This window comes from Lissotriton vulgaris, chromosome 2_1 (assembly GCF_964263255.1).
Source record: "Lissotriton vulgaris chromosome 2_1, aLisVul1.2, whole genome shotgun sequence".
NCBI lineage: Eukaryota > Metazoa > Chordata > Amphibia > Caudata > Salamandridae > Lissotriton > Lissotriton vulgaris.
Window position 1 is genome coordinate 632,776,094 of NC_141687.1, and position 25,194 is coordinate 632,801,287.

Genomic DNA, 25,194 nt, shown 5'->3' on the forward strand with positions numbered 1-25,194 from the left:
ATTAGTATTTACAATATGTACAAAGGGCCAGTACCCATGAAGTTTAAGACTAAATCAATTACGAACCCGGTGATATGGGCATTTGATTTTGATTGTCCATCAATGAAAGATATGGGTAGGCCCATCGAGTGTCAGCGTTTCAACCCCTATTAAGATAAATCATGTTATGTTATGTTATAACCTCTTGTATAGCGCACAAATCACCGGGGGGCATCTCGGCGCTTTTTCTCAGTCACAACCGAAGGAGACAAATAGCAGGACAGCAGTGTTAGTACAGGTGCCCTTTCAGATGTTTCCTAAAGGCATGGTAGGAGGGAATACCTCGAAGGGTAACGGGGAGACTATTCCAGTACTTGGGGGCCAGATAGGACAAGGCCTTGCCCCCAGACCTACTGCGTTTGATGCGTGGGATGTGAAGCAGTTGCAGCGTGCTAGACCTCAGTGGGCGGTTAGGAATATGTTTTATCAATTTCTTTTGAAGATATGCTGGGCCAAGACCCTGGAGAGCAGTAAAAGTCAGGCAGCACACTTTGAAAAAAGGTCTTTGTTTCACTGGAAGCCAGTGCAAGGTTTTCAGCAATGGCAATGATGGGGTGCCCGCTGGCTGATTCAGGACCAGCCTAGCGGCCGTATTCTGAGTAACCTGCAGTTATTATCATCTGGGGTCTTCATTGGGACCAAATAATTGGTAGTGAGATGTGCAGATAGTCTGGACTCGGAAGAAAACATTACTGAGTGCATGATGACATAAGGGAGATTGATATATCTTACCTAACCAGATGAATTTGGGTCAAGTTCAAATGATAGAATATAAGTTGTCACTTTCTAAACAGAGAAAAAAGAAACCCCATACATTTAATGGAGAGGGGATGAATCCCCAAAGGAAAGTTTAAAAGTGGGGCATATTGATAAACCATGCAAAAAGGGGATACATGAACACACCGAAAGGTGTGCTTAAAAACATACTTGCGCATCGTCAAGATGTGAGAACTTCAGTATTGACTAAAGACATGAGGAGATAATGCGTTCAGAGGTTCTGAGCGGAAAGGCTCCAGAAGTGCCTGTAAGGTGCATGAGCACAGGTATTGCACAAACGCAGGTCCTATAACAACAAAGAAAAAAATTACTCAAAGCATGGCGTAAAGAAGCGCTTGAAAAAACTAAGCGGACCGGCCCAAGAGGTGTCTGCACATGCTTGCACAAACGCAGATCCTTCAATCACAAATGCACAAGATATCAAGCCTATAGGGGAATCTGGAGGAGCTGGTGGAGTAATTTACCAAACCAAGGGCCAGACTAAATGGCCAGTCAGTGTAACCATAGTGAAGGCAGGCACAGAGTGAACATAATAAACACCACATGTGCATGACGCACCAACATGAAGGACCTAACCGGTTTTGAATAAGTAGTGAGAAACAATCACTGCGTACTGTCAGGCAAATGTAATGACACAAAATGAATTAGGTCACAACACCTTCTGGCACCAAGATCCAATAAATCGGGTAAAAAAAGCTTGTGAAATGGGGTCCAGGAATGAAGGCATACAGTGCATGTCTCAAGTGGCACTGACCCGCAGAATCCATACCTTAAGAACACGCTGAAGCAGCCGTGTTCTTTAGCATGTGATCCTGTCCGCGCTGCACAGCTGACTAATGGTTGCAGGGAGCAGGCTTATTTAAAGAGGTGCGATTGTCTTGAGCATCAAAAAACTATAGTGGGCTACATGGTTTCAACGTGAGGGCACACTGACTTAGAGCCTGCTACGTGAAGAGACTAGACCTCTGACCCAGATGGGGTAAAGGACTGTGAGCAGCAGATGGCTAGCTCATGTTAGAGCAGGTGGGCATCTCCCAGCGACGTGAGTCTCTGCGTTTAGTAAAAAAGTTGAACCGAGTAAAAGGCACATATTAGGTGCTTTGCATCACTGTCACGTGTAGTTGCGGTGTAACAAAACCTACTAGATCCGATGGCCATAACAATAAACCCTAAAATACCAACCCAATGTGAGCGCCAGTACTGCAATGTGAGTAAACAGGAATGCCAAATGAGAGAACAAAACGAGGAAAAATTAGAAAGTGCACAAAACACTCAAAACAAAGTCTGTGTGGTAAGTAAACAAAGCATCTGATAGAGACTTCTAGCTGCAGATTCCTTACCTTCGAATTTACCAGGTATCAGGCTGGATCTGAAAACTTTTGTGTGAGCATTACCCCTTGTGCATGACATCTGGTGGCTCCGCTTGACGTTATCGGTTATGACATCGCAGCCACCTGTATAGGCACTACCCAGGCACGTGGACATCAGTTCTTTTTATCCATGCCAGTTAAGCGCCGATCCGGGAAGAGTTACCCCTCTGTTGCTTTTTGACAGGCCTTTTTTGACGACTTTGGAATTTTTTTCCATTGTGTGCGAGGAATGTCTTCGAGGAAGACAGGGTTTAAACCGTGTTGCACTTCTCACAGCGCGATGTTGGTTACCAATCCCCACCTTGTCTGTCTTTGGTGTGTCGAGCACGACCACAACTCAGTTGTGCTCGGACTGTCGGGCCATGGCTCCGAAGGCCTTGTGGGAGCGAGCTTTGCATCTCCTTGTGGCCTGGCAGTCGACACCAACCAGCGAGACTCCGCGGAGATCTGGTCCCAATCGAAGAAGAGGTAATTGCGGGACCGCTTCAGGAGCCCCAAGTCTCCTTCCTCCCACTCGAGGTCCTCTGGATATTTAGGGAAGTGTCACAAGAAGAAGAATAAGTCCAAGTGGACTTCGTCTTCACCTCAACTGTCATCCATAGACTTGAGAGGTAAGGAGCACCAACACTCTAGGCATGGTACTGCACAGCCGCTGCCAAGGTTGACTTTCCGCCTCCCTCGTTCAAATTAAAGAGTTCCACGAGGCCATGTGCAGCGTATATGAGTGGGCTGACTGTTCTGGGTCGGAAGGGGCTCCATCCCGGGGCCAGAAGTGGCCCAGAAGGGGGGCCAGGCGGCGCACCTTCCAAAAAAATAAAAAATTTTAAAAAGTCCGGCCCGGGGGATGGGGTCCCCGGGGCCCTAAGGGGGGCATAGGAGGGGGGCTATGCAGCCCCACTCCACAAATAACAAAAAATAAAGTTGGCCATGCCCCGGGATGGGGGCCGAAATAGGCGACGGGAGGGGGTCACGCGGCCCCCTTCCCGATTTTTCTTTTTTTTTTAAATATATAAAAATTGGGGGCAGGCCCTGGGGCGTGTGGTCCCCAGGGCCCAAAAAAAAGAAAAAGAAGGGGGGCTACACAGCCCCCCTTCTTAAGTTATTATTATTATTTTTTTAAACAGGATCGGGAGGAGGCCATGCCTCCTCCCTGCACCTCTCTGCAAATGCGCCGCCTAGCGCGTTTGCAAGGGGGGCCACGGCCCTTTTTACACCTCTCTGGAACGCAGCCCCCTGGCGCACACTGGAGGTTCCTGGTGGGCTAGTTGGCCTCCAGGGACCCCAGTATGGAAGGGGAATTAGTTCCCCCTCTGCAAACGCGCCAGGGGACTGCGTTGCAGAGTGTTGTAAAAAGGGGGCGTGCCTCTGAACACCTCTCTACAACGTAGCTCCCTGGCGCAAACTGTAGGTTCCTGATGGGCTAGTTGGCTCACAGGTGACCTCAGGATTTAAGAGATATATATTCCCCAACCTAAAAAGTGCCACAGGGCGTGTTTGCACAGATGTGTCCTCAGGCCCCGCCCCCTTCCTTCACTATTGAGCGAAATATTCCTCTAAAATCAGCCGAAGTACGAATTCCGATTTACTCACCTGTTATCCCGAGAGACATCAGTGATGCATCTTTGAGCCCAGGACGGACCCTGAAAAGTAAATGTAACCATACTTGCAGTAACTTGAATTTCCTTCCATAGGCTAACATTGACATGTTTTACTTGGAAATTCTTCTAAGTGTGGAGTTTTGGAACTTTAAAAAATTCCACTAAAGTCAGTCTAACTACGAATTGGGATTTACTCACCTGTTATCAGGAGAGACCTCTGTGCTGCATCTTTCAGCTCACTACTGTTCCTGAAAAGTAAATTTAATTGTACTTACTGGTCCTTGGGACCATGGCTGCCTTAAAGGCACGGTGCCAGTTTTTGTGTGAAAATGCTTTCATTTTCTATGCTGTTGGTTTACAATGCAGCCTGTAGGCTAACAATGTCTTCTTTTTCTTTGCAGTGTTTTCATGAGGTTTACTCATTAAAAAGAGTTCAAGTGCTACTTGCTCTCTTGTGTTTTTATGCAGAGACAATGGGGGTCATTAGGATGGCGGGTGGACTTTGCCCGCCCGCCATCCTCGTGGTAATCTGGCCCGCCCGCCAGAAGGGCGGGGTCCCGTGGAGAGTATTAGGATGTGCCCGCCACAGTGACGGGCACATCCTGTATTTTAAGCATTGTGGCGGGCGGTGCTCTCTGAACCACCCGCCACATGCATTTCAGCATTTGCATAATTAAAGCCTGCCGCTTTGATTATGCAAATGCAGGGGGGTACCACAGGTACCTCCCTGTGTGCACCTCCCTACTCTCCTTCACTCTGGGGGCCTGCAGGGGGCCCCCAGAGTGAAGTCCGCATGCCTTTCCTTGGTGGCATTGCCGCCATGGAAAGGCAATGAAAAATGCCTATCATAATATGGCTGGCGGTGTCTGATAGACACCTCCACCATATTATTCCCTCTCCGCCCCGGCCGCAAGGTGACCGGGACGGAAAAGCGGCGGACGGTCTTTCCGTCTTCCGAGGTCCCCCCCCCCGCCATACTAATATGGCGGGGGGGAAAACTAGTGTGGATGTCGGGCAGATTGCCTCCACCAGGCCGGCGGTGGCTACCGCCAGCCTGGTGGAGGCAATCCGCCCGACATCGTAATGACCCCCCTATGTGTTTGCAAGAGCAATTTATTTGTTATTACATTGTTTGGCCTCCTAGATGGGTGCTACATTGGTATGAGGAAAATGATATATGTGTATTTTATTTATTTATTTATTTATATATATATATATATATATATATATATGTGTTTTTCCATATTTAAATGTTTATTATTTCCTGGCTCTCCGCACATGGGCGGGAATATTTAGTGCTTATGACTTTGATGAGGATACCCCTGGAAGAGAACTAGGGTTACAGGTAAGTAACTTATCCTTCCTTGGGCCTCTCTATTACACCCTGTGGCCAGTTTAGCTTTCACCCCTTTCGTTGCAACAGAAGGGTGTTACAGTCGTGCCAGCCCTATCCCAGCCACCATCCTACTTGCAGAGTAAGACAAGGAGTGCTTGGAGGCAGCGGCTGCCAAGGGCAGGGTGGCTGATGACTTCTAGCTTCCATTCCTAGAACAGAATGATGTGGATACCATTTTCTTTTTCTTAATTTACCCATCCAACACCGCAGACACCCCTTGGATCCGTAAATGAAAAAAAAATTAATGTATTTGCTCAAAGCACTTTTTGCAATGTAGCTCAGGCAGTCCGCAAATGGGTCCTGTAAAACAATTAAAACAAAGCATTTTCAATAAGGACCACAAAAGGCAGTGGAGCAACGTGGGAGCGGGTGTAAGAGAAGCAAACGGGGAGCAGGTCTTTGCAAGAAGAAGCCGCATTTGAGAGGTAGCAATAAAACACATGCACTCTCATGGAGAGTTTCATGAAAAAGAAAATGCAGTTCCTAATATGTGAGCAGTGGAATTATACAAATGAGTCACTCAAAAACATGGCAAAGTAGCTTTGATCGAAGGTAGGCACAAACGCAAGAAGAAGGCAAGCAAATGAGGGACAATAAAGCCGACCAATGGAAAGCCACAGATGGGCTCTAGGCCCACTGTAAGGTTTTGGTGTGCTCAGCAAGAGGTCTTTCGCAGAAAGTTAAAAGCTGTCTGGTAAGTGAGACCTCAAAAACAAACGTGCCCATACAGAGGCCCTTTCTATTTTGACATTGCTCTCAATTTAGATATAATCATCTTCCAGCCCATATTAATAAAGTACCCGTTCAAAAACGAATATCAATTGACTGACACAGAAGACTTCCATTATATAGAGCTATGACACGCCATACACCACCATATATCGGAAGGCGAATCTGTCCGTGAGTACTGCCACCCCCCCCCCCCCCCCCCCCCCCCCCCCCTTGAGGACCGACTACTACTCTATCCTATGATAGATAAGGCAACATCTCTTGCGTATAAAAAAAATCATGAATAACCTTCCAGACCGCCTTGCCTCCCTGAGGGCAGATTGGGAGACTGATCTGGGATTGATAGAGGATAATGACTGGCAGGAAGCAATCCAGAGCCCCAGGGAAATTGCCATTAGGGCACGATTCCGGTTGGTTCAGCTGAGAGTACTACACAGGTCCTACCCTACCCGGACATTATACCATAGGCTGGGCAGATTCAGAATTTAACGTCAGGGGCTGCTGCGAGGTGGGCACATTCTTACATATAATCTGGGAATACCCTGCAGCGCAGCGATAGTGGAGACGAATCACCAGAGTGATGTCTGAGGTCCTCGGTACAGAAATAACCCTCGACACTCGCTGGCCATCATAGGCGAAACTCGCTGACCACCTCGTGTGAAGACTTGGCTAATTTAGCGCAACATCGCTAGATTATGGGGTGTACAGGACATAGGAACTCTCAATGCTTGGAAACGAGATCTAGACTGGTGTTGCCTGGCTGAAAAAACGTTATATCGGAGCAGGGGATGCCCTAAAAAATGTGAGAAGATATGGAATGCATGGGACAAGTACAGATCCTTGACACAAAGGGATGCAGCCGAGGGGGAATAATGGTACAAGCAAATTAAACAACTGAGGAAGTGGTGGTTCTTTCCCCCAAGCCAATTACATGTAATACTCTACCCCTGACCTGCACTACAGATGATGTACAACATGTTAGTTACATGCAATGATGGGATGTCTACATGTTTGTTTAATAACTTAAATAATAATTTTTTTTCTAATAAAGTACCTGTGCTCCTTCTACCTAAGATAAGTTGAAATCAGTGTGTAAATCTTTCATTGTACTTGCTCCCTAACTTTTCCTATTCCCTCTCCCCCTTCCTTCCTCTTTCTCCATACCTTTCTTGCTAGTTTATTTTCTTTTTTTTTTTGGTCCCCGTGTTGGTCTAAGTATTAAACCTATACTGCAGTCTATGAATAGTTAGAGCAGTACTGCTTTAGGTCCTATGTCATTTAATCAATATTTGTGGCTTCATCCTAGTTCGTTTTATAAACCCAATTATATTTTCTTCACCCTGGAAAACACATTGATTGGTATTTTAATGAAAAACATGATTGCTGTGCAGTCGAACAGTGAAGTGCTAGAACCGTATAGCTGACTGCCTACTACTTCCGAGCTTTTTCATAGTAATGTCTCCACTCCCATTAAGTTTAGCTTTTAAACCGTTCTATGTTGCCTCTTAACTCCCTAACCCTGTCCCGGCCAGTCTCCTTCTTCCCTACCTCTTGACAGTACTTCCCTCCCCTTCCCTCTCTGTCCTTTGACAGTCAACCTCCAACATCCCTGCCTCTAAACAGTTCTGACCCCATTGCTGGCAACACCATATTGATCCTTCCGGGCCCCACATATTAATGTAGTCCTTGAAGTGGCAGAGAAGTATTACACGATCTATTGACAACCTGGCACTCTTTTAACTCTGCAGGAGGCACTCCCAGAACAGTTTCATTGTTCAAGAAATAGGGAGAAAAAACACTATTTAGTTTGTGTTTTCGAAAAGTTTTATTTTTGTACTTTGCGTTTAGTTTAGTTTAGTTTAGTCGTGAAAACAAAGTTTCGTCTCGACAGGTGGTGCACTTTTACTCCCTGCTATCAGGGTGGAGAAGTCCAGCCACATAGGGCCATGCTAGCTATAGTCCTATCAGATTTGAAGCTTTTCTGTCCTCTTTCCAATGCACATCTATTCAGCTTCTTGTTTCCATGCGTAGTAAAGGGGCATAGATTAAATGGAAAGATCCAAATCACGTATCCGCTCTTGCTGTTTTGGATGCTTGCTGGTTAGGTGATCACTGACCACTGTGATGTGCTAAAAGGGAGACAGACACTGGCCACATGTTTCAAAAGGTGCTTACTGGGATATTTGTTACGTCTGGCCCTGCGGACTCCCCATGGTCTTTTGGGCTGCCTCTTGCACCTCATGCTGATCAGATACAAAGACTTCTGAGGAGAGTACCAGGCCACCAAAGCAACGTATGTAACTAATTAAAGATCCTTATTCGAGAAATTTGCTGTGCTGCAACCTGGACTGAACCTGCCTTGGGCAGGTGTTAAGTTGGCCAAATGAGAACGTTGTACAGGAGTGGTTTATTTAACTCTGCCCTTGAATAAATGTGCCCCTTTAAGTTTCATCACCCAGCCCCCCACCTCCTCCATTACCCTTGGTTTGTGGCAGTGCATCAGGTCCCTTGATTGGAGTGGATGGGAATGTACTGTGGGACAGGGTGGTGTGGCAAATAATTGCGGATATGGGGTGCATGCTTTTGACCAAGGACGGTGCTTAATCTTTAGTAAGAATACAAGTCGTGCTCCTAATGCTACAAATGGTTCAGATGTATAGCTTCTTATAATCTGTTGAGGGAAACCTGTCGGTATGACCTAATTCTAGCCAAGGTTATTTCCAGATGCAGCGTTGTATGTGGTGTCAAGAAGTGTAATGCAGAGGAATTATTAGGATGCTATGTAAATCTCAAGAAAACGACATACTGATGTCCAGCCCTTCTTCAAAGATGTATCTTTTGCATTAATTTCAGGTACACCTCAAAGGACTCCAAAGTTTACGCCATCTTTCTGAACTGGCCACAGAATAATATGCTGAACTTGCAGTCGCCCAAGCCTTGTGCACAAACAAATGTAAGCTCCTTCTGTTTTTTAAATAAATCATTTTAGTTTGTATAATTGGTGTACTTCAAATAGTATGCAGGTGAGCAACGGAGTTAAAAAAAGATGTCCATGTGTGTATGCTTTTTGTCTTTGATGCTTTTACTGTTTAAAGGTTTTATTGAGAATTTACATTCATAACAGTAGCACGGCAAAATGCCTCATGTTTATTGGTCACATAAAGGTAACCTGGATGGATCTTGTACGTTTGAGACTAAATCATGTACAAAGTAAATAACTATGACTGATTACAGCGTTAGTTGTACAGTAGGTTGATGGAGAAACATAGCCAAATAAATGTTTATAATACGAAATTCAAATAACCGAGTAGGATAGGCATAGAAAGAGAGCAGAAGGGAATGGGAAAGAGGCAAGGAAGGTACTGCTTTAGCATATACATCTGAGATGGATTAGATTTACACTCCTCTTACACTGAACACACTCCAGGAAATAATTTGTGATATTTACAAAATACTGACATTTTTGAGATGGAACGGGCAAGTGCTCGCATAGTCTTATGGCTGAAGTTAGTACCTCATACAATATCTTAAGCTTCTGCAGTTCCCCTTCCTGATCCCCACACAAAGTTGTTTTCCTAACGTGGACATTGGGAGAATAGGGATTCTACTTTTACAGATGCGGTCAATTTATAGATTGAGTTCTTATCAAAGGCTATATGTTTATCCAAGAAATATGTGCCTGTCTGGGTTTTCTTTCTGGTAAGTTTAGTGGGACTATACTTCCTGCTACTGTTGTAACATGTATGTAGTTTTGACACCTGTTCTCTTGTTTTCTTCAGATAACTATGCTGGGGTTCTCTGGAGACCTTAAGTGGCAGGTGTTGCCGGATAAAGGGCTGACTATCTACCTCCCATTCATCCCTCCAGGCTCCCTGCCTGTGGAGGCTGCCTGGACCATCCAAATGGAAGGTGTAAAATAGTGCCTCCGTTTCTCTGGACGTGCCTTGTAGAAAGAGGATCTGCTGGCTTGGCTTGCATCACCGGCACTATGAATGTGAAGGTTGCGGAGTTTTCATAATTGAATGCTCTTCCTAGTGTGCCTTTGAGTTCATAAGAAAATGCCTTCACCAAGACTCTAAAAATCTCAGCACTTCAATTCACAGTTGAAAAAAGGGACCCAAATCTACAATCATGTCAAGTATCCGTAAAGAAAACTGTGATCAGCGCCTTAAAAATAAAGTTAGATTCTATCTTTAAAGATCAGTGTGAAGGAATTTCCCATACATATGAAGTCTCTGCGTTGGTTTGTCCATCAGAGGCAGCAGCCTTATTTCCCCGAGTAACCCTGGTCAGGCCTTAAGTTCTGTTGATATTGATCTTGTTGGAAATCCCTAGTTCTATTGAACATAGAGCACACAATTACTTTTTTCGCATGGTAGCCTGGTCTAGCTGTGCATTTTGTGTTCAGTGGTTTTCTCTCTTGTCTGGAAAAGTATTTGGCTTAAAATATGCATGTTATTTGGGGATTTCGACTCAATCTCCCCTTTAAGTACCACTCAAAAATAGTTACCAATGTGTGCAATGTATGTGATTTTTAGAATACCGAAGCCAGGAAACATACTTCCACGTTTGTGAATGAGTTCGGTATTCTAAATCATTGAATTTATCAACACTTCTTGCCATTAGGCACTAAAACATCAAAATGCAAGTTTTGATAAGCTTTGTATCGTGGATATAAACCTTCTTTCTACACATGAAAACTTGATGATGCTGGCTGTACTTGAAAAGGCCAGTTAATTGCATGATTTTAGGTGTATTTTGTTTTTGTGTTTTTTAATGAGGGGTGGGTAATTGAAGTCTAATGTTTCCTATACTCAACTTTTCTGTTTTTCGAGCTTATGGGAACTTCTATCGCTTTGAGTTTGGGCCCACAAATTTTCGTTTTAAAGCATTCCATGTCATGTTAAGTCTACACCTGGTATGGTGGGTATGCATCTCACAGGGGCCGCTGTTGTGCTGCCCTCCATTTTCTGTTCCAGTTAATGATATGGACTGGAGCCTTCTACCTTCTCATTTGTCTGTCTTTCAAGCATGGAGCTTAGAACCTAGGATTTTTTTTTAGCAATTTGTAGACAGTAGCTTCTTGTAGCCAAAATAAATACTTGTGCCTGCACAGCGCTTGGAAAATCTCTTGTAAAGAAAACCTAAAATATTAAAAGGTGTTTAGAGCCCGCACATTACTTACCTTTAATTACTCCAGTATTGGAATCTTTCATAGATACCATGCTTGGATCATTCCTTCTGATAGATACATCTGCCGTGTGGATTCCTCACCTTGTGAATATCCCCCTTGCGTCAGCAACATTCGGAAATTCTTTTTTGTAGCTTCGCGCCGACGTGGACGCGGACGTCACAGAGACACGGCTCCGCTCGCGACTCCGCTGACGTCACCGACGCCTACAATAGGCCCACGCCGGCGTGATGACATCAGTTCCCTTTTTTCCGCGTCGTCGACGCTAACGGTTTTCAGGGATCGTGCTGTAGCTTTCCAGTAACTTTGTTACTATTTACTTGTTATTCTGTATAACATCATTTTCTTCGGGATGTCGTCGAAGAAGACTGGTTTCAAGGCTTGCGGCGAATGTGGCAAGACTATGTCCATCACCGATCCACATGACTGCTGTGTCTGGTGTTTAAGCTCCGACCATGATGTCGAGGACTGTGCTTGCTGCAAGAAGATGACTTCGAAGGCGCTGAGAGAGAGAGAGGCGAAACTCCTTGTGGCTAAGCTTAAGAGTAAGAAAGAAAAGAAATCTTCGAAGTCTCGAACTCGTCGTTCGAGGTCGAGGTCTCGATCGAGGTCACGCTCGGAGTCGTCTTCAGCTCACGCGTCGAAGTCTTCGAGGAAGAAGCACAAGAAGAGGAGCCACGAGTCACGCCATCGCTCCGGGAAAGACTCTGGTTCGAGACCGAAGTCCCAGGTTAAGCTCCTGAGTAAAGAGTTGGTGGTTTCGGAGTCGGAGCATGTCTCTGTGGGTGAGGCTTCACAACCAGGTTCGCCCGAATCACAGGAGCAGGTCCATTCTCCAGTTCCATCCAATCCTTCTGGTCAGGAGGATGAAGGTGAGGAGCAGGGGGCTGGTGAAGTCGAGGTTCCAGTGCCTGCGGGTTCGTCGACCCCGGTTCCAGGACTCGTTGAAGAGGTCGACGTCGTCTCGACTCCGCCTCCTCAGGAACGACCCAGAGATTCTTATCCTGAGTTTCTAGCTCCAGGTCAGGATCCATCTCAGTTCCTGAACGCCATGTTTGGTGTCTATTCTAGGGCAATGTTCCCGTCTGGTGCACCTGTTGGTCCCACGGGTCCTATGGCTTTCAACTTGGGTGTTCCCCAAGCTTATGCCCCTGCGCCCTTCATGCCTTTTATGCCGGCTATACCACCGCATTGGCATTTACCGACACCTCTGGTGTCGACGCCGAAGCGCTCGACGCCGACTCCGTCGACGCCGGTCCCATCGACGCCGATGCCTACGGCTCCGAGGCAAGATTCTGTCCGACCTCGAGCTGAGAAGCCTCGTCCGACGTCGGGTTCGACGCCGGCGCCGTCTGAGTCGATTCCGAACCCGTTGGCTTCGATTGTGAAGGAAAGGTCTCGGAGAAGGGCTCAGAGACTCCTGGAAGAAGATAGGTATCAGTATTCGGATACTGAAGAAGGAGAGTTACGAGATTTTGAGGATCCTTTTGAGGATTTGTGTGAGGCCAGTGGGCTTGAACTGTCACCTGAGTGGGAGTTGGCTTCTGTTTCTAATGTGCCATCAAAGGATGTGGTGCCTTATCACACTGTTATTAAAAAAGCAGCGAGCCTTTTGAACATTACTCTTCCTACTGCTGACTATAAGCCTAACATCTTGACTGAGGTTCTTCATTCTCCCTCGTCAGTGGTTGAGCCTGTGTTACCCTTCAACGAGGCCTTGACTGAGCCCATCTATGAGGTTTGGAAGAAGCCTTTGTCTGCTCCTGCAGTTTCAAGATCAGTTGCAAGGAGGTACAGAGTGGCACCTGAGGACCCTGCATTTTTATCTATCCATCCCTTGCCTGAGAGTTTGGTGGTGCAGGCTGCTTGCTCTAAGAAGTCTGCTGGAGCTTTCCCACAGGTTCCTGGGGACAAGGAATCCAGGAAGCAAGATCAGGGTGCCAGGAAGGTCTTCTCATCGGCCAGTATGGCATTAAAATCAACCAATGCAACGTGCCTGATGGGAAGATATATCCATGCCTTGATGGATTCTGTCAAGCAGCTAGTTCCGAAAATTCCTGAGGATGACAGGAAGGATTTTCAGGAGGTGATTTCAGACACTCAAGCAGCTGCGAGACAGGTGATTCAGAGTGGCCTGGACACTGCTGATTCGGTGGCAAGGGTCATGGGTTCATCTGTGGCCACCAGGAGGGCCGCCTGGCTTAAGTCATCAGAGTTCTCTGCGGACGTCCAGTCTGCATTGTTGGACTTACCTTTTGATGGCTCAGGATTGTTTGGCAAGAAGGCTGATGCTGCCTTGGAACGTTTTAAGGACAGTAGGGCCACTGCAAAGTCCTTGGGTCTTCAGTCCAGAGGAACTACTGGTAAACGCTTCAGGGGGTTCGGAAGATCTTCCTTTCGCTCTTACAGACCTTCCCAGCAGCAGCCTCAGCAGCAACAAAATACGCTGTACAAGTCGTACAGGGGCAGACAAAGATCCCGCCCTACAGGTCGTCAGTCCACCTCCTCCTCCTCCTCCTCCTCTCCTTCCCAACCCCCAACCATTGCAGCAAAGCAGCCCTAGATCCGCCATTCCGGATCATGTGGGCCCAGTGGGGGGTCGGCTTACTCCTTTCCTACAAGATTGGGAATTAATTACATCGGATCTTTGGGTTCTCAATCTTGTAGGGAATGGGTATGCACTTCCTTTCCGGGAATTCCCTCTCAATTACCCTCCTTGCCAGGGTTATTGTTCGGAGGACCACCTGCTTCGCCTGCAGGAAGAAGTCCTGGCTCTTTTCAAAAAAGGTGCGATAGAGGTGGTTCCAGAGCAGGAAAGGGGTCAGGGTTGCTACTCCCGGTATTTCCTGATCCCCAAGAAAGATGGCAGGCTTCGGCCAATCCTGGATCTCAGGATCTTGAACCTTTACCTGAAACAGGAAAAGTTCAAGATGCTCACTCTTGCCCAGGTTCTTCAAGCGCTGCTGGAAGAAGACTGGATGGTGTCGATCGACTTGCAGGATGCGTATTTTCATATTCCCATCCTGAAGTCGCACAGAAAGTATCTCCGTTTTACGGTTGGGTCACAACACTACCAGTTTGTGGTCCTTCCGTTTGGACTTACTACTGCGCCTCGAGTCTTCACCAAGGTGATGGCAGCTCATCTCAGGAGATCGGGGATACATGTGTTTCCGTATCTAGACGACTGGCTGATCAAAGCGGAGTCGCCGGAGAAGGTGCTCCATCATCTGCAGGAAACAACTCCGTTGTTGCACAGGTTGGGTTTTTCGTTAAATGTACCCAAGTCTCACCTGGTGCCCTCACAACGCAACCTGTTCATAGGTGCGGTACTGGACACTACTGTATGTCGCGCATTCCCTCCCCCTCAAAGGATTCGCGACATACAGGAGATGATTCCTTTGTTTTACAATGGAACGGTCATTCCAGTCCTGAAGGTCCTTCGCCTGCTCGGTCTGATGGCTTCATGCATCCTGTTGGTCAACCATGCACGCTGGCACATGAGGGCACTCCAGTGGTGCCTCCGCAGGCAGTGGTATCAGCACAGCGGAGATCTCAGGGAGTCAGTGAAGATCTCCAGAGAAACTGCAGCGGATCTGTCTTGGTGGAGTGTGGAAGGCAATCTGTCTCAAGGAAAGCCTTTTCAGATTCCTCCTTCGGTTGCCACAGTAATATCGGACGCGTCCACCCTCGGGTGGGGTGCTTATCTGGGGGACCTGGAGGTCAAAGGTCTTTGGTCTCCAGAGGAAAGGTTGCTTCACATCAACCTTCTGGAATTGCGGGCAATTCGTCTGGCGCTCAAGGCCTTCCTCCCTTCCCTTCGCGGTCAGTCGGTCCAAGTCCTAACGGACTACACGACCGCGATGTGGTACATCAACAAACAGGGAGGAGTAGGGTCGCAGTGTCTCTGCAGAGAGGCTCTGCGTCTCTGGTCCTGGGTTCGGTACCATCAGATTTGTCTGATGGCAAATCATCTGGCCGGAGTTCAGAACGTTCGTGCAGACAGTCTGTCGGCAGTTCTCTGCCGATCACGAGTGGAGGCTCCATCCAGAGGTAGTTCACGACATCTTTCGGATGTGGGGGACTCCTCGGGTGGACCTGTTCGCCACTCACGAGAATGCTCACTGCCTGTCATTCTGCAGCCTCCAGTTTCCGATGCAGGGAGCTGTTGTAAATAAATAGTCCAAGGGGTAGACCAGGTGGTTGTTCCAAGTAGTTCCTTTATTAGTTTCAGTTATAGTTGTAGAAGATGAAGGTAGGATGGTAAATAGGATAGAAGTAAAGATGTACAGCAGCCCCACCTGGAGCAGTCTCCCTCTGCTCAGCCTCTCATCCTCCAACTGACGCTCTCCACAAGTCCACACACCAACATTCCATGACATCATACATTAATCTCCTGCCATGCAGGCTGAACAGAGAGAGCATTGATGTGAAGAAAGAAGAGGGGAATTAACCACTACAGCATATCCTCTCTCTTCACAACAAAAGGAAATAGAAGAATAAGAAGTAAAGAAACAGAAAGAATACAAAGTCATTGCAATAATGGAATGCAATAATGCGATGAATTAAAATGGAACATAGTGCAATAATGCAAAACAATGAAATGCAATGTAATAATAATGAAAATGCAAATGTGCAATGAAATCATGCGATAACCTAGAATGCAACGTAATTAAAGAAATAACATGACAGCAATGAATGCACAATGAAATATAAGCAACTTAAAGGCACGCACACCATCCCCATTTCTCTCAAAGGAAGGCAAAACCAGACCTGTGCCATGAAAATACCCACACTGAAAGAGACAATACGTCACAAGCAAAAGAAAGAAGAAGAGAAACACACGCACAACATAAGTGAACCTGACGTCTCAGGCTCGCCTATGCATCAAAGATCCAATCAACGACAACAAAAGAAAGATGGATAAACAAGAGCGGTTGAGTAAACAGCGAACCAGCGCTGAAACTGGACTGGACCATAACCAGAATGTATAAGAATGCATGCGTGACAACTAGTACTCAACAAAGAAGACACCAATGAAGGAATACACCTCACATAAATAACAAGTAATGGGATACACTCACACGTAATCAAAATACCGGGATACACTAACCTATGTAAAATAAATGCATCAAGCAATGAGATACACTCACCCAAACATTCAAGAAATGAGATACTCACCCAAACTGCAATTTTAACTTTGTCACGTAAATGTAGACATTTGATAATACTCAGCACATAAGCAAAAACATTGATAAATCATTACAATGAAATAACATTTTAAATAGAACAAGAATCGGTACTGAGCTTGTTAAAAATCAAGGCATGAGCGATTCCAAAACATGCCAGAAGATGGCGCACCGTGTATATTATAAAGAATAAAGGCCGAGTAATGAAAGTTTTCCGAATAATACAAAATCTTATCTGTGCCAAACTGGAAATCAGGAATCAGAAAGGAGTGTTCAAATAACCGGCAGACAAAACGACGAAGTAACTCCTTGTATTTTAAAAAGCATTTTCACACATACCCACGGAGAGGGAACAGTTCTCAGGAAGACATGAACTGCAACGTAATTCTGAAGAAGTCTCTGTCTGTGGTACATTTTCCACACGTGCTCTTGGCTAAAACTTGAATATTGTAACAGCAACTTACTGCGGGGCAAGAAACAGAACTTTGGTGACAAGAAGGGCGCAGCTGGTGTCATGCTCGATCTTCATGACAATCTTCCCTATGAGCACAAACGATGTTACTGCAATCCAAAACTGCAGGCACTGGAGCTCGCAGCATTTCCCAAAACACGAAAGGCTGAACATTAACTCCATGTATGCTCGCTCGTTGAGTGCGCACAGCCTCTTCCACAAATTACGTGATGCGCAACAGAAAGGGAGCCTTCCGCCACGTTAGAAAGAGATGACAGCGTTGCCATGGTAGCGATAGCCTGCACGCACATCACGTTGCTCCGGATGGCTCACGGCGGCACCAAGGAAACAAATAGACGTGATGACGTGACATTCACTAGAGAGAACCCAATTGCAAGGTTCCATTGCGTCACCAGAACACACAGGCAGTGGAGGAGAAAAGAGCTCCCGACCAACGGAAATGCTGGCAAGGAGAAAGCAGTTGGCTTGCAGACTTGTACAGGTAAAAAGCGTTATTCCAGGAAATAAAAATATGATTGCCAAGTCACAAAATAAACGCATATCCAAATAAAATGGGCTCCTTTGAGAAAATGAAATCTCACTTAACACGAGTCATTTATAAGGAAAAACAGAAAATGACTTTGTATCGGCATAAACAAGTCGGTACCTTCAATGAAAGATGCAGGTTTCTGTGGATGACTGATAAGCAGTGTGGCAGTCACATCTGGACACAGGTCAGAAAAGAAGAATCTGGCACGCCCAAGTTGGAGGCTGACCGGTATCAAGGTCACTGGTGGGGCTGGGGCTGCCAGTTTCTCTAAGTAGATTGCTTGAAGCTTGTAATTCATAAGTTGTACTTCTCCAGTTTGTTTCTTTTCTTTAGTTGCAGTTTCAATGTTCCTTGTAAAAGAAAATTCCAAGTTTGTAGGTTCAAGAGTCCAAACGTCGCCAAAATGTTGTAAATAAATAGTCCAAGGGGTAGACTAGGTGGTAGTTCCAAGTAGTTCCTTTATTAGTTTCAGTTATAGTTGTAGAAGATGAAGGTAGGATGGTAAATAGGATAGAAGTAAAGATGTACAGCAGCCGCACCAGGAGCAGTCTCCCTCTGCTCAGCCTCTCATCCTCCAACTGACGCTCTCCACAAGTCCACACACCAACATTCCATGACATCATACATTAATCTCCTGCCATGCAGGCTGAACAGAGAGCATTGATGTGAAGAAAGAAGAGGGGAATTAACCACTACAACAGGAGCCATGAGGGATGCGTTTCAGTTGAGTTGGAGCTCGCAACTCCTTTACGCGTTTCCTCCCATACCCTTGATTCCTCGGGTTCTGAGGAAAATTCGCCAAGACCGGGCCCGAGTCATATTGATTGCCCCGGATTGGCCAAGAAGGGTGTGGTACTCAGACCTTCTCCACCTCTCCTCTCACCCGCCGCTCCGTCTCCCTCTCAGGGCAGATCTCCTCTCTCAGATGGAGGGGCAGGTTCTACACCCCCACCTCCAGACCTTACACCTTCATGCCTGGAGATTGAACGGGGCAACCTGATTTCTTTTTCTCTCCCTCACGATGTGGTGGATGTCATTTTGTCAGCCAGGCGTGACTCCACTAAGTCCATCTATTCTTATAGGTGGTCTAAGTTTGTTGTTTGGTGCAGGGAGAAGTTCATAGACCCTTTGAGGGCCCATTTATCTGATGTTCTCCAGTTTGCCCTTTCTCTGGCGCAGCAGGGGCTTGCTGTTGCCACAGTGAAGGGTTATCCGTCAGCGCTGTTGGCGTTTATTTGTTTGCCTGACCAGCCTTCTCTGTTTAAATCTCCTATAGTTTTGAGGTTCTTGAAGGGCCTTGTTAATAAGTTCCCTCCTGTCCCTTTTATTGTGCCTCAGTGGGATTTGAATCTAGTTCTGACATTTTTAATGGGTGCTCCTTTCGAGCCTCTTCATAAATGTACCATGAGGCTCCTGACTTTCAAAACTGTTTTCCTTGTTGCGATAACTTCGGCAAGGAGGGTAAGTGAGCTTCAGGCTCTTAGTTCCAAGCCCCCATTCCTGTCCATTCATGCTGATCGAATGGTTCTAAGGACCAGGGCTGCTTTTCTGCCGAAGGTGGTGTCTTCTTTCCACCTTGGTCAATCCGTCACCCTCCCTTCCTTTTATCCTCCCCTCACCCTTCCAAGGAGGAGGAGAGGTTGCACCGTCTGGACCCCAAGAGGGCGGTGTATTTCTATTTGGACAGAACTAGAGACTGTCGCATGGACGACCAGCTCTTTATTGGCTTTGCTGGCTGCAAGAAGGGAAGAGCGGTCCATAAGAGGGCTTTGTCGAGGTGGATCGTCCTCTGCATTAAGATCTGCTACTCTTTGGCCGGTAAGGAACCACCAGAGGGCATAAGAGCTCATTCGACTAGGGCTAAGTCTTCGACCTCTGCATTGGCTAGAGGTGTGCCTGTTGAGGATATATGTAGGGCCGCAACTTGGTCTTCCCTCCACACTTTCGCGAAGCACTACTGCTTGGATACCGAAGTGAGGAGGGATGGTCATTTTGCGCGCTCTGTTCTTCAGGATTTCCTGGTCTAGAAGAGTGGACACCCTCCTCCGGGAGTGGGGACTGCTGTGGGACTCTATTCACAAGGTGAGGAATCCACACGGCAGATGTATCTATCAGAAGAACAAGTTACTTACCTTCGGTAACGCTTTTTCTGGTAGATACTATATCTGCCTGTGGATTCCTCACTGACCCACCCACCTCCCCGTTATCCAGTCTTCTTTGCCAGAGTATCTCTAATGGGTTGTTTTATTGTTAAATGTTTTATTGCATTTACTTCACACTGTGTGTGTTACTTTGATTTCTATACTGTATATATTGTGTACATTACTACTGTCATCGGTCCGTCCGTGTGCCTCGAAGGCACGGAAAAAAGGGCGGAACTGATGTCATCACGCCGGCGTGGGCCTATTGTAGGCGTCGGTGACGTCAGCGGAGTCGGAAGCGGAGCCGTGTCTCTGTGACGTCCGCGTCCTCGTCGGCGCGAAGCTACAAAAAAGAATTTCCAAATGTTGCTGACGCAAGGGGGATATTCACAAGGTGAGGAATCCACAGGCAGATATAGTATCTACCAGAAAAAGCGTTACCGAAGGTAAGTAACTTGTTCCTCTCGTCTAGATGGGAGTCCCCGGTACCTTATAAAAGCAATGTCGCTATAGACATAGAACATAGAGGCCTAATTCCCTTTTGTTTAGTAACATATCAGTGTCCTTAATACAAAAGTACCAAACTGAAGTCAACCAAACCAGATGATACTACCCTTTGGAACCTTCTTGAGAGAAGTTGCAGTGCTTCAGATTTTCTACTGCACATGGTGCTAGGGAGTCTCCTCTGAGCTCTGCTCAGTCTTCTTCAGTCACAACTCTCCAAACAGATTTTCCCCAGCATTTTCTAATCTACTTCAGTGTTTTACTTCTTTAGCTACCAACTCCTGGTCTTTTGGTGCTTCAAGCTGGTTTCCACCATGCCAGAGACACCCAAATAAGGGGCTCTTTACATCCTGTGGCACCTGTAAGAAGAGGCTCCACATTGATGACCATAATAAAGATTGTATTTACTGTCTGTATCTAGAACACAACACTAGTGACTGCAAGGTATGTCATGCGTTTTCTAGTAAGACCTTTAAGTATAGAGAAGGACGTCTTCTTCTCTAGCTGCAAAAACTCCAATCCAGAGACAACCATCTCTCTGGTGCAGAAAGCAACACCTCCTCTATGTCCTCTTCTAAAACACCTGTTAAAAGATCTAGAAAAGAGTCATTGCCTCATACCTCTCTAGAATCACCTATAAAGGCTCAAAAAAGACTTCTGAAAGTGCTCATAGACACAGAAGCTTCTCCAAATTGCCTCAGGACTACCTGGCTTGCATCTAAAAAGGAGAAAAAGAGGTTGGACTTCTCTTCAAAATCTCTTTAGAAGTCAAACTCCGAGCCACCAGTGCCTCCTCCAGTGATAAAGCACATTTTCAGAAAAACGGCGTCTGCACCACCGACAAATGGCTCGTCGACAGAAGACATTGACATCTTCCACAGCATCCTCAACGGAGTCTACAATTAACAGCATAATGGTGTCAATGGCGGCATCTTCGCTGACAATGCTTCAGTCGGCGACTTCCGTTCCAGTGCTGTCTATAATAACCTTACAGATTACGTCGTCAGTGGCAGTCCTTCCATCAACAGAGTGCTCGTCTATGCTCCCACGGTTGATGACAAAAAATGTCGACAGACCCTTCGACCACAGCTCCCTTCTTGTCTACGGAGCATAACCAGTTGACGACCCCACTGCGGACGATTGCTAGACTGTCTAAATTGGACTTATTTGCATATGGCTTGGTCCACATTGGAATGGCATGGTGAGCAAAGAAAAGATGGATTTAAGCCCAGATCTCTGAACTCCCTGAGTAAGGTGTCCTCGCTGCTTCCTGCACACCTCCTTGATCAGGAAGACACCCTTTATGGAGCAACTCAGTCCCTCTGAGTTTTATGTAAAATGCCAGGAGTACTCAGATGAAGGGAACTATTATGAGCAGGACTACAACTCACTGGACTATCGTCATCAGCAGTATCAACAAGATATGTTATGTGTGCTGTCCACTCTCCTGACAGATTTATAGACCATTTTATCAGATTACTAAGCTTGCTTCCCTCTGGCCTCTATGCCAAGTCAACCAGCTCCTATTATTGTAACTTCTGTACCTTGTCAGCGGGTTACTCCTCAGCCTTCCATCACTCTGTATCCTCCTCCATCAGAACACAGATCTCAGTCTGTGCTACCCTTGCGTGACGCAACTTCATCTGATGATGACAGAGGAGAGGATGAGCTTCTGGGCCACAATGATGAATTGGATGACTGTCATGCCAACGCCAGCATCTCCGTCACCTCAAGTCATTGACTCACCTCATAAAGAAAAAGGAGGGTTTCATTGCCTTCTAGAAAGAACGGGCAATTGTTTTGACCTGCCCATGCCTGCCACGCAACAGGATTGTTTCCTGAGCAATTTTAAGGAGCCCTGTTGCAAGACAGTAAAAGTCAAAGCCATGCCCATCATTGACTATGTATGGAGTCAGGGCTTAAGGATGATGTGCACCCGCCAACAGTACCAGCAATATTACCCAAATTAAACAAGAAATATAAGGCCCCGGAGGACGCACTTGCTTGCCCCATGGGCGAACCTAGGCCACACTCAGTCATTTCCCAGGCAACGAAGATCACGGAACCCCTCTACAACCCTGACTACACCTCCAGACAAAGATGGTAGGCGCTTAGATTACATCTGCAAACAATTTTCATCCAGGTCATCCTTCACAGTACAAGCTGCCAATTCTTTAGCCCTCCTTGGACGCTATGACGGCCAAATGTGGTCCATATAGCCCCATTTATCAAGACACTTCCAGAGCAGGTTTGAGGAAAGTCAAAGAAGGTTTTACTAGAAGGTCAGCATTCCTCCTCTGAGATAATCACCTGTGCCATGGATATTGCCTCTACAGGCTTTAGACAGTTTGCAGGCGCAGTTGTCTGATGCCATCAAAGATGCCACCAATTTCCATCCGGAAGTTCAAACAAACGTATTGTATCTACCATACAATGGGGAGGCTTTGTTTGGAAACAATGTTGTTTAGGCCCTTAAAACAATCAAAACGAACACAGACACCGCTAAATCTTTATGCATTTTACAGCATAAAAAAGTGCCCATTTTGGGGCACCAGAGGAAACAGTCAGCCTTTGTTTTGCGGAAGGTATCAGCAGGACTGTTATCCGCATACACACAGCAATTTCCCTCGCAGTATCAGCAGCAGCAATCACTGTCAGCGGCATATCACCTCCCTGCCCTCTGAGGAAAATCAGGATGATAGAGCAAAGAAACTAACGATAGGCAGTGACTTCCACCAAACGCTAACTATGTCCCTTTCCATCCAGCCCAGCGTACCGGCGAGAATTACCAAGCACATACATCGTTGCAGACAAATGACAACGGATCAATAGGTCCTAGAGTTCATCCAATTCAGTCACATTCAGAAACATTTACCTATTTTCAGATCAGAGATAAAAATGATGCTACAAAAGGGGGCAATAGAAAGAGTTCCCTACTCCCAGAAAGGGAAAGAATTCCACTCCTCTTTCTTCTTGGTACGCAAGACGTCAAAGCAGTGGAGGCCAATTCTCGATTTGAGGGAGCTCAACAAATCTTTCAAGAAGCAATCCTTTTGGATGATCACGCTCCAAGACATATTGCAGCTCCTCAACGACTGAGATTACATGTCCTCCCTGGATCCAAGATGCCTACTTTCATGTGCCCATCCATCCCAAACACTGAAAGTTCCTCACGTTTACAGATTAGCTGGCAGCCACTTTCAATTCCAGCTGTTACCATTTGGTCTCAAATCTGCCCCATGCATATTTACAAAATGCCTGGTTCCCGTTGCAGCTTACCTCAGACAGCAGCGCCATTAAGTCCTCCCGTATCTAAACGACTGATTGGTCAAGGTACAATGTTGCCTTGGCCATCTCATAGCTATAAGAATTATCCTGCAGGGCTCGGACTTCATCTTTCTGAGATACCTTGTGAAGAGAGGAGTCTGAGGAAAAGGATAGGCAAAACTTTCTGACCATGCAATCAGAAATGCATTCCCATATGACCCTGGTTGTGGATGCCAGCTTTACTGGAGAACTGCAGTTACAGGTAAGTAACTTATTTCCTTTTAAATCTTTTAAACCCTTAAGTTCTAGTTGGCCTGTTCATCCAGACCCTGTACATGTGATTCTTGATAATTCAAAATCTGATCGGCCTAATTGCTTAGGGTTGTGGACAGCGGTCGAAGTGGGGACAAAAAAGTAGGGGAACTGTGGGCGGAGACTCAGGGGGCGGGAATAAGCAGAGGATTGGATTAGTGGGCGGAGTCGGAGGTATGGCTAAAAATAGCAAAACATACCAATTTTTAGTGCATTTGACATTTCACTGACCAGTTACAGCTTATAACGTTATTTAATTCAAACAATCGATACACGTTTATTTGAGGTTTAATATATAAGTTGTTTATATTTAATTCATTTACAATGTGGGAAATGTTTCCAATCACAGAATATTTCAAATACGCTTATAAGTGGAATCATAAGCCATTTGTCTCCGAGCTATGCAGTTTCTTTCATTGGCACTTCTCCTCCCTTTTTCTAGCCACTTCTGAACATAAAATTCAGGTTTAAATTCTATGACAGGAGGCCCCACGATGTTTATGAATTAAAACATTGTAGAAGACAGACAATTTATTGATATTCTGTTCTGCAGTGGTGTGAGCACATCATTCATTACACTAAAGCCCCGTTCACATTCAGCAGTTGAGGTACAAAAGGTGTTTATAATGTGCACTAATAGTTTCAGGCTTTCAGGGATGCAATTTTTATTTTGTTTGCACTCTCTGAAACCAAGGATGTACTGCCTAGTATCAAATACAGCGGAAGTAGTTGTACGTGTTTTCTGTAGCATGAGATTAGTTAAACGTCCAACAATGGAGTAAGGCTTCCTTTAGACTCCATTGTTGGACGTTTAACTAATCTCATGCTACAGAAAACACGTACAACTACTTCCGCTGTGGGATAAAATACTATAGATTGATATGATCAGAATACCTTTTACCGTAACACGATGCTGAACGAAATGTTTTCAGAAACACGTGCTGCTGTACTTATCGTGCCAAATGAAAAGGTTTGATTGGGCAGTGGTCATAGGGTGAGAGGTCATGGAAGAAGACTAAGAGCCAGTAGAGGGGATGGTCAGGGCAGTGAACACTGCACCCCGGGCATGCTCAGATACAAGGGGAGAGAAGCAGACTAGGCTGGCGAAAATAGAGGGTTAAAGCAGCCGGAGACACAAACAAAATACCCAAATAAAATAATGAATAAACAAAGTACTCCGTGAAAGAACAATGGCATTATGCAGCATCCGTGTTCTTTCAGTGCTGTAAGATTATGACTGTGCACACAGCAGGCAGATGCCTCATTTTCGCATTGGAAATAAAACTCGGGGGCTTGGTTTAGAACCGAGTGATGATGAAAATCCCTTGATTTTTGGAGTTAGTAGTAATTCTTTTGCCGAAGAATTCTCTGCTGGAGAATGTGCTGACAACATTTCTTCTGTCACTGGGATAGTATGGTAGAAGTCAGTCTGTTTGAGGATTGCCCCAAATGGTGAACCCCCTGGGGCAGGATGTACCACGCCACCTGACTCTAATTCTGTCCCCTGGCATGGTGGCCCCACAGTACATAACCTTGCCACCACTATTGCTCATCATTGTCACAATTCTTCTCATACTCACACAGCTGAGACAATCCACACCAGTCACATTACTCACCCCACCCACACCGATGAAATCAGTCTATTCTCTCATACAATGACATCATCCAATAACGCCACAAAAT

The 25,194-nt window shown here is 46.0% G+C and overlaps 1 protein-coding gene across 1 annotated transcript in view; it reads left to right on the top strand.

Moving 5' to 3' along the window:
• FUCA1 (alpha-L-fucosidase 1) overlaps positions 1-11,022 on the top strand; it is a 157,071-nt gene extending 146,049 nt beyond the window's left edge. The window contains exons 7-8 of the mRNA XM_086955803.1: positions 8,763-8,862; positions 9,689-11,022. Coding sequence (XP_086811929.1) covers positions 8,763-8,862; positions 9,689-9,829 — 241 coding nt within the window. The 3' untranslated portion in view covers positions 9,830-11,022. The remainder of the gene's footprint in view (positions 1-8,762; positions 8,863-9,688) is intronic.
• Positions 11,023-25,194: the final 14,172 nt, after the last annotated feature.